Source organism: Triplophysa rosa, linkage group LG2, assembly GCF_024868665.1.
Source record: "Triplophysa rosa linkage group LG2, Trosa_1v2, whole genome shotgun sequence".
NCBI lineage: Eukaryota > Metazoa > Chordata > Actinopteri > Cypriniformes > Nemacheilidae > Triplophysa > Triplophysa rosa.
Window position 1 is genome coordinate 24,048,406 of NC_079891.1, and position 12,371 is coordinate 24,060,776.

General features: G+C 40.2%; 1 protein-coding gene across 1 annotated transcript; it reads left to right on the forward strand.

Annotated features, from left to right (window-relative positions):
• The first annotated feature begins 319 nt into the window (after window positions 1-319).
• On the forward strand, window positions 320-12,308 carry adamts8a (ADAM metallopeptidase with thrombospondin type 1 motif, 8a). Its single transcript, XM_057329028.1, has 9 exons — window positions 320-1,328; window positions 2,065-2,304; window positions 3,277-3,409; window positions 3,930-4,097; window positions 5,811-6,103; window positions 7,231-7,417; window positions 7,600-7,772; window positions 8,303-8,478; window positions 8,951-12,308. Exons 1-9 carry the CDS (start codon window positions 627-629, stop codon window positions 9,684-9,686), a joined length of 2,808 nt encoding a protein of 935 aa, XP_057185011.1. The 5' UTR covers window positions 320-626; the 3' UTR covers window positions 9,687-12,308.
• The last annotated feature ends 63 nt before the right edge of the window (window positions 12,309-12,371 follow it).

Consider the following 12,371-nt stretch of genomic DNA (forward strand, 5'->3'; position numbering starts at 1 on the left):
GATTGTAACCTGCACAGTTAGATTGTAACCTTACACTCGCGTTTCTTCCAGGATTGTCATTGGTTTAACGCGCTCTCTAACATCGACATGGTTGACACTCAACACATACTTTGAGTGGCTTGCAGCATTCCAGCCGGCTGTTATAATAATAGCAATAGTGAAAGGGGGTGTACCAGTAGCGCCATTGGATCAAGCTGATCTTTTTGCTTGGCGCACGAGGGGGTGGAGAGAGAATAAATATCAAAAATAAACCGCGCACGCTCAAGAAGCCCAAGACTGTATAAATACCAGCGACACATCGCATTCATCGCTTATACAGATTGAGTCGGGTGGGTTTTCCTCAGAAGGCGACGTTTTTTTAATCATTAATTTAATCGCAAAACTGTGATGAAGTTTGTTTCATTTAACTTTTTTTAGTGTTATCAGATAAAGAGCTGACGCTCGCAATTTGGTCATTTTTTTCCTTTTGATTCCCGTTGGAGTATGTTTATCTCTATTGTTTTAAAATAGCAACCTGTACCTGTGCCATTCTTTTCATTTATTTTTACATACAGTTTGGGATATTTGCGAGTTTGATATATCTCAATATATTTTGATTACAATTTTTATATTTACAAACCATTAAAATGGTATACACCATTAGTTGTTATACGCTTTTCTTATTGAATCTTCTTATGTCTCAGTTTGTGCTGGGTAGAAACGAGGAACAGGAGACTGTGCCAGTTAACCTTACACATAGAACAGATGTTTTGGGGATGAGTGGGGAAAGACAACGTTTTAAAATCAACGTATTTGGCCGACTTTTCCTGCTCAACCTGACGCCGGATAGCAGGTTTGTGGCTCCAGCATTGAACGTTCAGCGCGTAAAAGCGAAGAATGTCGCCGCATTTCTGCACGGCTCAGGGAGAGCAGGCGCTCTCAGGAATGCCACAGAGTACGCAGACAGCGCTGCGGACCTCAGAGACTGTTTTTACACCGGAACAGTCAATTCTGAAGAGGACTCGGTAGTCGCTGTCAGTCTCTGTCGCGGCATTCACGGTACTTTCATAACTCAAAGGGACGAGTACTTCATTCAGCCCAAAGCAACCGGCATGACCACCGGGAAATCTCCGCAGGTGCATGTGGTTAAAAGAAGAGCTTTTTACGACGACCAGACGGCGTCAAAAATGGTCTTTGATCAAGTAAAAGTTGTGGCAGAGGACAACCTTAACTCTAATGAAGACGGCAAACTAAGACGTGCAAAACGATTCGTGTCTACCGCGAGATACATCGAGACGCTGGTGGTTGCTGACGCTTCAATGGCACGTTTCTATGGAGACGAGATAAAGGTGAGAGGAAAAGTGCGCATAAACACAAAGTCTGCATGAACTTGTCATTAAGTCAATTTATTAATTGGTAAAATTATATACCATATACCAAATAGAACTGCTGTTTCAATTAAGAAATATTGCATTGTTAGAAGTTTTTGAGAATTTCAGGACAAAACCAGGGGCACGTCAACATTCAGGGTCTATACATATACATTGCAGTCTTTATTCTGTGTAAAATGGAAGCTGTCTTTCAAAGTACCTATCACAGGAAAGTTTCTAATGCTGCATTGAAGACTAAAATAAAGGTTGGCTCATAATGATCTATGGCTTATGTTATGAAAAGAAACTTAAATCAGGCAAACCACTAAAACTTGCGGTTTCAGGGTGACTGAGAGGTTGGTTATACTGAGTGTAACAAAATATGAAACTTGTCTGTGATTCAGAGTATGTGTGGGAGAAAAAGGGAGAGAGAGGGGGTGAAGGAACCATCTGGAAAAGAAGGAACGCCAGGGCTTGTTTTCACCCATTTTATTGATAGATGGAAGAACAAATGTTTTAATATTTACTGTAGCTCCCACAGAGCTACAGATCTGAGCATCCTTTCTTCCTTGGAATACTTGGAAGAGTATTATGACATTTCTAAATGTCATCCACATAAATTTAGATTACTGAGATGAAGTAATTACATTTTTTGCATATTCACAGATTTGAAGTTTTATTATATCACTGAACTTTTCTCATTCTTTTCTGGCAGCACTACCTCCTGACTGTGATGTCCATCGCTGCACAGATCTATGCGCACCCTAGCCTGAAAAATGCTGTTAGTCTGGTAGTAGTGAAGATGCTGGTCGTGGAGGATGAGGAGGTGGGACCTGAGCTTTCTAGCAACGGTGGGGTTGCCCTACGCAACTTCTGCATGTGGCAACAACTTTTTAACCCAGGCAGCCTGAGGCACCCTGAACATTTCGACACTGCCATCTTGTTCACAAGAGAGGTAAGAAGCGTAAAATTAGCATTTTAGCACCTTTTTCAAAACAATTTACTTATTTTTCCTTGTAAGTTCTTCTAATGAATAAAAAGAACCCACAGAGGTTTCAATTAAACTAATGCTGTGTGCGGTTCAGTTCTGGAATTGTTAAATTTATGACAGGATTGGGCTTTAAGTACCACATTTGCTTTTAAGATTAGAAATATGTAGGCCATTTAATTTATTTCTCCATTGGGAAAAATGCCAACCCTGTCTCCCCTTTCCTGTGCATGTCGGAGCACAACAACACATCGATCATCTTTTGCAGAAATTACATCCACTATTTGATTAACTCACTTGGACACTGCTTTTCCAAAACAAGAAATAATTTCATTTAGTCAATGACAGGGTCATGATCAGAATGTTCAGCAGGGAACCCCTTGTTCAGTCTTGAAGACAGCAAGCAAAATATTGTTGGTCTGCCAAAAGAAGAGGGTTAGCACCGGATAAAGTAGATGAAGGAGATTTGGCTGGACAACCAGCTGAGAGCAACAGAATTTGCTGTGGTCTCAGTTCCTCTGGGGCTAGATGGAGAAACAGGTGGTTTTATTCTTCGGAGGTTTCTGTCTCTCTGGTTGTCTCAAATGGCTTTTACTAAGATGTCTTCCCTGTCAAGGATATACAAGAGAGAATTGCTGAACAGGTCCAGTGTGATCCAGCTATCTCACAGTTAATTTCCCCCCTCTTGTTTTTTTTCTAGTATGCAGTCTGCCATGTATTTGCTTCATTTTACGATGGAAACACTGACAAATATGTTTTGCTGGCAAGTGCCTGCTTGGGGAAAAAGTTCTGTCTGGAACTAATGGTGCGATGTCTGGATATCAGTGTCTCAAATGTGTCCCCCTCTCATCGGCTTCTCTTTTTAATTTTCCTATCCAATCCTGTCTCGTATATCTATCTCCTTCCTTTGCCCACTTGTCTGTCTTTTTTTAACCTCAGGATATTTGTGGATATAAGGATTGTGACACTCTGGGTGTAGCTGATGTTGGCACTATGTGTGACCCCAAAAGAAGCTGCTCCGTTATCGAGGACAACGGCCTTCAGTCAGCTTTCACTGTGTCACATGAACTCGGTATGTTCGGATGCATGCATATCTATAGACACACAGACGCGCACACATGTACACACATGACCAGACTCCGTGTCTGTTGCTGGAGAGCTCGCCCTTACTGTCTGGACAGAAGCACATGCTCCAGACTGAGTCATTAATTAATGCAAACCAGCTGTTTTCAGCAGTGAAAATACACCAAGGGTTGACGTCATCTTGATTTCTTGAGGATTGAGCTGATACAATCATTTAGAATGTGCACAAAAATATGTGTTCAAAATAAAGGGGGTTTATGAGAACTGTCCATTCAAGATAATGTAATGTGTTGTAGCATAAAGTTATGTTCTAGATGCCGACTGGCCAATAGCTGATGAAACCACAAAAAACTATTGAGCAGCATTGAGACAAAGAAACTAAAATATATAGAACACAGTCACACAGTACAGTATGAAGTATACAAATTGTTACAGCCATCTGTTTTCCTGTCTTTTACATTCTTTCTCTTTTTTTTCTCGCCTTGCATCTCTTGTTGTTTCTTTCTCAGGTCATGTCCTCAGCATGCCACACGATGATTCTAAAAACTGTGAGAAATGGTTCGGGCATCTCAATGGACACCACATGATGGCTCCTTACTTCATCCACCTCAACAAAACTCTTCCCTGGTCCCCATGTAGTGCACTATACATCACAGACTTCTTCGACAATGGACACGGTATGAGCCCACACTGTTCGTCAGAACCTGTTTTCCTCATTTAACCTCTTCAAAACTTTTTTATGTCTGTGCAGAAGTACTCAGTAAAAAACCGTGCCACCTCATTAATCTCATTTTTTGTCCTTGTCTTTCAGGGTGTATTCTTTATTAACAGCTGGTTTTCTTTCGATTTGTGTTTGGTTTTGGCTTTCTATCAGAAGGGTGCACATTTCCCTCACCCAGTTAAAAAAACATAATAACATTCAGTAAAGTTTTGGAGTGCCCGAATTGTCAATCTGTCATTCTGAAGTTAATGGAAACATGTCACTATAGTGTATAATTTTGAACTTAGAGTGTGGTAAAAAAATCTCTATTATGTGGATGCCTGCATTTTATACATTTACTTTCTTCTGATTCTTTTGCACGTGTTTTCTTAAATGGCTCTTCAATCTGAATTTACTAGCTAACCACTAATAATAGGCTGGAGGGACCACACTGTGTAATTTTGCTGAGCGTGTCAAAACTAACAATGTTTGCAGAGTATGCTCTCTCTTGCTCACTTTATCTACAGTACATGTTCTTATGCATGTGTATATTTTTCTGTCTCTAAAGCTGTGGCTTGCCTACCCAGTGGGGGTGTACCTCATCACAGAAAAAGGAATCCCGAGGGGGGCTTAAAATAGTTGATATTTGAAAGAATTTAATTTACCATCAAGCCTGCCCAAATGCCGACTGTGCCTCAAATAATGTAAAATACCCCACAAAAAAGATTAGATAAGTCTCAGATAACAAAACGTGACAGCTGAAGAAATATGGTAGACATATTTTATACAGTTGTTGATTTATCTGTGCCGATATCTCTGTCTACGTTCTCTCGCATTCCGCTCATCCACTGACTCATCTTTGGTGACTCACACATTCCAAGTTGAACAACTGTTTTCCCTCACAGAGACGCCGTGTGTAGCCAAGCACATGCCGTATTTACTGGTCGCACTGTTGCCACAGGTAGACGGTGAACTGATGTGGCTTCAAGTCTGTTATTTTCCATTCCATTGTTGTTATTCCTGTATCCGCTTTAGCAAAATCCTTCCATCACTATATATTAAAAGAAGTTTTATTTATGTAAACAAAAAAGGGTTTTTCGTTCAATGTATTGAAACGTTCCCAAATTCGTAATACATAAGAAATTAGGATGTCCTCAATACATACTTTAAGACTAATTCAATTTCACAGTATAAACCTTGGAAGAACACAAAGGGAGTTAAAAACTCTGGGTAATTGTTTCAAGGTGTTTTACTGCGTCCATCTCCTCTCTGACCAATATGGATAAAACTGTTTAGAAGCAACTGCGAGTAGACAACCCTTACAGTAAAATTGCTTTCTTTTGTTACTGATAAATTTTTTTGACTTGAGCGAGCCAACTGAAGCGCCACAATAATAGATTACATAATGGAAAACTACACGGCAGACTATTATGTCTTACGCACGTCATTACCAGAGAGTACAGTGAGATCTCTCCACAGTGAAAATTGCCCCTTAAGCTAGTGTGCACACCTGTTTTAGACTGTGAATATAAAAGATTGCTTTAGCGGAATAAACGTTATAGGGCTCAGCCAAAATCGACTGGCTTAACAAAGACAACTGCGCAATTCATAAGCATCTTCGGAGGATTAAGAGCAAAACATAGAACTAAATAAACATAATGAACACCCTCTCTTCATGTGCCCTCCACAGGTGACTGTTTGTTAGATTCACCTGAGAAGAGCATCCCTTTACCTGCCGAGCTGCCCGGCTTTACATTTGGACAAGACCGGCAGTGCCAGCAGGCTTTCGGGGAGAAATACACCCACTGCCCCAACGTCCCTGAAGATCAAGCCTGTCAACAGCTGTGGTGTCGAGAGGAAGGAAAGATGCTGTGCACCACCCGGAATGGAAGCCTCCCCTGGGCGGATGGAACTCCTTGTGGGGAGGAGAGGAGATGCCGGGAGGGTTCGTGTGTGTTGAGTGTTCTGAAGGAGGCAGAAGAGGTATGTATGGAGGATGTGGGTATGTGCGTCATCCGGTTTTATTACGCTTTACCTGTCAGCACATATAGATCTAAAATGAAAAAGAAAGACTGGAAACGCCCTTGTGAAGATTTATGGTTATCACAGTTATACAAAAACCGGCATTTTAGGTGCGCCTTGCTTATGGCCCGTGTGAGTTGCCCTGCCTTTTAAGACATTGTAAACTTTTGCACGTACGGTCTCGATTATCATTTCTGTCTTTCTCAGCTAATTGGTGGTGTACAGTTTACGTTTGCCTATTTGATTTTGCTGAAAGGCAAAATTAGATGATGAAATGACCTGAAGCGACCGCAGCCTTTTGTCTGGTCTTAAAGTTATTGTATACCTCAGCTGAAATGTTTACATCACAGGAATGGGTGGGAGGGGCGCATGTCCCCTCCACATTTCCCTGTTTGTACTTCTCTTAGCACGAGATGACACATTCTTTTCACCATGTTGTTTATATGTTCAAAAGGGTCCAACTCGCTCAGTCTGTTTTTATCGCAAAAAAACAAAACCCATTCCACCTCGGTTCCAAGCTGGCCCCCGATTCTGAGCAGCTTAAAATAATCAATCTACTTCAAATCCAGCTTCTAAATGCCAGCGAGGAAGAGAAAGAGAGAGAGATTTCGAGTTTATAAAGAGCGAACCTTTGAAAAGCTCAATTATTTTTGAGCAATCCATTTAAGATGCTGTTGAACTGTATTCAGCAAAGCCCTTTAAAAAAGTATGATTATATTTGGTGTAGTGTGTTAAAAAACCCCAGCTCGTGATCCCAGACGGCCTGGCTGCGAGAAGCCGTCCCTTAGCCAACTCATAAAAAAACCCTGAAAGAAATGCAGTGTGATATGCTCACATTCTGAACTTACTTGAAGTGATGTTTACATGCACGGCTAGATCAAGGGTCAAGATGTGCACTGCGTTATGCATTTCAATTTGGAAATGTCAATCTTTCATTATGCCAAAAATAATGTACAGACAATAATATAAAACTGTTAGATATTATATGCAAGTGTTGTATAAAACAATTTGATACATAACATTTTTGTACTAAGTCCATACTTTTTTAGAGTGAAATGTATATCTAACATGCTCTATTTGTGTTTCAGGTGCCAGTCAATGGTGGGTGGGGTGAATGGGGCCCTTGGGGGCCATGCTCACGGTCATGCGGTGGGGGTGTGGAGTTTTCTCACCGTGAGTGCACCGCTCCAGTGCCGCAGAATGGGGGATCGTACTGTGTGGGACAGAGGGTCAAATACCAGTCCTGCAATACTCAGACTTGCTTAGAAGACCATGGTAACATTTTATAAATAAACCTCTATCTTCTCTCTGTACAGACTGAGGTCACAATAGGTGACATAGGTCACATTATTGAGTGCTAGAGAAAGAGCGTTGGGTCAGAAGGTGCTCTTCAGTTTAGGATTGTGCATTTGTTATGATCACATTATTAGTTGACCGGTGACCATTTTTACCCGCAGGAAAAAGCTTCAGAGATGAGCAATGTGAGAAGTATAACAGCGAGCGTTACTTGGACATTCAAGGGAATATGAAGCAGTGGATCCCCAAATATTCTGGTGTCTCTCCGCGAGACCGCTGCAAACTCGTCTGCCGAGCCAAAGGGAGCAATGAATTCAAAGTTTTCGAAGCCAAGGTGCACATTTGCTGAAACCGTTTTCGTTTTCATATAATTTAATCAATAATAATGACAATATGTGAAATACATTTCCCCATCTGCCCTGCTGCAACGCTTTAGGAGGCCTGATCTCTTTCTTAGCCGTCCCTCATACCACATGCCCATTGATATCTTTACACTTCCACTAAACTCTCATGCATGAAATATTTTCCCTGTTGTAAAATGTGAAACCTGAGTCCCCTAACTCTACCGGTCCAGCTACTTGCTTAAGCTTCTGAGTGTTCCTCAGTGAAACTGATATTTCAGATACAGTTGAAATGTAGTTTGGTTTGCGTCATCAGGCCAAAGTTTTTGCCATTCCTCTTTATGTGGTTAAATAGGGCAGTTTAACTGTTTTTCCTTGAGGTACGATTGAAAACACTTCTCTCTCTTACTTGCGCACTTGGACTGCTACTGCAAAAAAATATGAATGTTTTTTTCTTGAAGTTTCTGGCTGTTTTAACTCTCTGACGCTGATCTTTCATATTGTTTTGCCTTGTGCTGGGCAGGTCGTGGATGGCACCACCTGTGGACCGGACACCACATCAATCTGTATTCAGGGCCAGTGCATCAAAGCTGGTTGTGACCAGGTGATAGGCTCCAACGAAAAGCTAGATAAGTGTGGCGTCTGTGGTGGTGACTGTACAACCTGTAGAAAAATAAGTGGCTCATTAAATAAAGCTACGTAAGTGTGATTAATATATTTCAGTGATTTATTAAAGTGATAGTTCATCCAAAAATGAAAATTCTGTCATTATTCATCCTCTTTTCATTTCAAACCTGTTTAACTTTCTTTCTTCGGCAGAACACAAAAGAAGATATTTTGAAGAACGTTGATAACCAAACAACGGCAGTACCCATATACTTCTATTGTATGGGCACAAAGCCAATGAAAGTCAATGGGAACTGCCGATGTTCGGTTAACAACATTCTTCAAAATATCTTCTTGATCTGCAGAAGAAAGTCATAGGTTTGAAATGACAAGAGGGTGAGTAATTTTCATTTTAGTTTAACTATTCCTTTAATGCCAGTTAAAATTATTTAATACTAGGAAAAAAGCGAACTATTACATATTCAAGATAATGAAAAGGTTTAACATTTGCTGAAAAACACTCTACATTTGTTTTGTGCTCAAATATCTCATAATATTTCCACAGTTTTGGTTACAATGATGTTGTTACCATCCCCGCCGGGGCTACAAATATTGACATTAAACAACGCAGCCATCGAGGCATCACGCATGATGGTAACTACCTGGCTGTAAAGGCCGAAGATGGCACCTACATTCTGAATGGGAATTTCTCAGTGTCCATGGCGGAGCAGGACATCCCAGTGCCTGGCGCCATGCTTCGCTACAGCGGCTCTTCTACCACCCTGGAGCGACTCCTTAGTTTTCACAAGCTTTGGGAAGCCATCACTGTCCAGCTATTGTCTACAGGTGGGGACGCCTCACCCCCTAGGATCAAATACACCTTCTTTTTGCCAAAGGATGTACCTTTTTTCAAACCTGGTGCAGAGAGCAGGATTTCACCCCATGTCATACTGCCATTCGGGGGTGCCGACTGGGTCCTGGGTGAGTGGTCTGAGTGCTCCAAGAGCTGTGGTGCTGGATGGTCCAGGAGAAGCGTGGAGTGCAAAAATGCTGAGGGGTCCCTGTCTTACCTCTGTGACCCCGATCTGCGACCTGCAGACATCCGGCCCTGCGGGGACCTGCCCTGTCCCATGTGGCAATTAGGGCAGTGGTCAGCGTGCTCACGGACATGCGGACACGGAGAGCGTCACCGCACTGTAGTCTGCATGGACTATACAGGCAAGGTTTTAGAGCATGAGAAGTGCAAAGTAGACAAGAGACCAGGGGTAGTTGTAGTGCAGTGTTTTTACCAGGACTGCTAATGTATGAACGGTGTCAGAGAAACAAGCAGAGGAGCTCTTAGGGATAGTGCATTAGATTGGAGATCCCTTATCAAGCATAACCAGGGCATTTGATATGAAATATTACCTATATCACGAAATAACCTTATCCTCTGTGTTGTTTATTTTGTTCAGTTTAACTACAAAGGTAACCTCCCACGGAGATCTACCTCAGTCAAGCTTCATAATGTTCAGTTGTTTAGAGAAGATTCCTTTGGAAGTAACAAAAAACCTTAGACTTTGCACAAACCTGCTGAAAGCATCAGTCAGATACCTCTGTAATACGGTGCAGTTTAGTGCACATCAGAATAAGAAATTATTCAACATTAGAGAGGTAACTGAAGGGTGATACATTTATCCAAGTTCTAAGAATCGTCCACAACGGACTGCATTTTAATATTTTATAATTGCTAGACATATTAATTTCTCACATTATTTTAATTGCCAGCCTTCGTGTTGTAGCAATGAGCCTATTTTTTATCATATCTGCTACTTCGTAATACTGGTAGGTCCCTCAAAAGCTTTTTCATATTACAACACTGGAACAAACAGTATTTGGAAGTACAGTCTTTTACTGGCCACATAATAGCTACATGTTACCATAGACCAACATAAGACAGATAAAAAAAACTGTACATTTCGTTACCTGGTTACTATTGTTGATTTGATTTTTGTTTAAAACTAAGAATCAAAGTAGAATTGCCTTCTCTAACACACTGTTGGTGTTTTTCTGTATATACAGCCATTTGGCAATAAGCTATCCCAGTCTCACAACAACAGTGTAAATACCGCAGTGTGCCTTAAATTAATTCATTTTCTGTTCGCTTCCACTGGCACACGTTACGTAAACGGGAATATATAATATAACCAGTACTGGCATAAGTGAGTTTACAGAAGCAAATAATTTATTATGAAATGTTCATTGAGAAGTGGATACTTACTGTATATTTTGGACACAACATGTGCCATCGAAATAACGATTGAACAGACACCAAAAAAGAAAATGTTTCCTGTGAAAAACATTGAGATTGCATGTATTTTCACGGTTGATATTTAAGTTTATTTTTCTTTCCTCGTCCAAGCTTTAGTTGACACTGTATACATATATTTTATGTTAATGTCAAAAATCTACCACCCACAAACCCGTCATCAGTTGCCCTTGAATGAAGAGGAGACCTATGCTTCATGATATGCAATTTTATTAATGTATTAATAACCTTTACTGAATATATCAAACATAAGTTAAATGAAATAGCAATAGGTAAAGAGTTTTAGACACAACAGTGCTGATTTATATTTCTGAAAAATTCCCTCTAGCCAGGCAAGCACTGAATTTCAATTAATGAGATTAAAATTTGGCAAAATTATTCAGTCTAGAATTCACCAGAACCTGTAAAATTAAGCTAAAAATATAACATAAGTTATTTGCATTCCATCGATTCACAAACAAGTCAGTGAAATGGTGCATTTTTTAAACTAAAGCATTCTATCCCTTCAATGAAGGTCTGCACAATGCTATTGTTATAGCTTCTTTTTACAAGCTATTTATTTTTTCTACTTTTAACACCTAATGTTTTTTTCTTGATGCTGCTGTCTGTCCTACATTAATTATGTATACATTTAAATCAATTAAAGCGTGTCAACATTAAAATTGTTCTACATTCATTTGTGTGGTCTTCATTTCAACAAATCAAGTAATCAGTTATTTTGTAAAGACAATATTTGTTATATTGTATTCTTTGAAACACTTTGTGCAACACCTAATAGGCAGGGATGCGCATAAGTGGTGCGCAGGTGCGCATGCGCGACCAAAATTAAAAATGCGCTCTGTAAATAAGTTTAGAACGCTCATTTGCGTACTGACATAGTTGAAACCTTTTGATGCACAATCACTGTTTTAGACCGACTAAATGTAATACTGGATAAGATTTCCGTTTGTACTGAATGCTGCCAAATCACTGATATCTCGTTTGTTCCCGGTGATAAACGGTATTGGTAGCTCCGCCTTTGTTGGTTCTGCTTTCGTTACTAGAGAAGCGCGCGGCACGCGCAGCCTCTGTGAATGTCTGGAACTGCGCTGCGCTGCACGTCTACCAAAACACCGCTTCTCTTAAACTTTCTAAAAGGACAAGCTGTTTAAACTTGACACTTGCACGCAGCTTGTGTTTCTCTATGCTATACTCGATCCTAGCTCCGCACCGCAAGTCTCCATGTGCGTTCGCAAGTGCACTGCCAACAAACCAAAAACCTGCCAAAAACCAAAAAGGTTGTCGTTTCAGGTTTCAAAATTGGTGTTGAAAATGAATATTTACTCATGTAAAAAGAAAAACAAGAAGAAATACATTATCATTGTATTTTAAGTGTACTTTAAAGTAATATTAGTATTATCCCACTTTATTATTTTGTTTATTGTTCATTAAAAAGTAACTACTTTTTTACTTTTATTTTTAATAGGTAAATATAATTTGTCACACTATGTGCAATGTGAGCACCAAACCGAATCTCCAGGTGCTGTCTTGAGAACCAGATAGAAAAACTTATGTGCACCCCTGCTAATAGGAACACAGTGCAAGAGATTGTTAGTTCAGTATAGTTCAGTATTATTCCGATATTTTGAAGTCTTAGAAAGGATTGGCCCTGCACTTAATTAATTTACATATAGCGCTA

Coding starts and splice junctions, on each gene's coding strand:
- adamts8a (XM_057329028.1), top strand. CDS start 627: ATGGTATACACCATTAGTTGTTATACGCTTTTCTTATTGAATCTTCTT. Junction 2,305..3,276: donor CCATCTTGTTCACAAGAGAG/GTAAGAAGCGTA, acceptor TTTTAACCTCAG/GATATTTGTGGATATAAGGA. Junction 3,410..3,929: donor CACTGTGTCACATGAACTCG/GTATGTTCGGAT, acceptor TTTCTTTCTCAG/GTCATGTCCTCAGCATGCCA.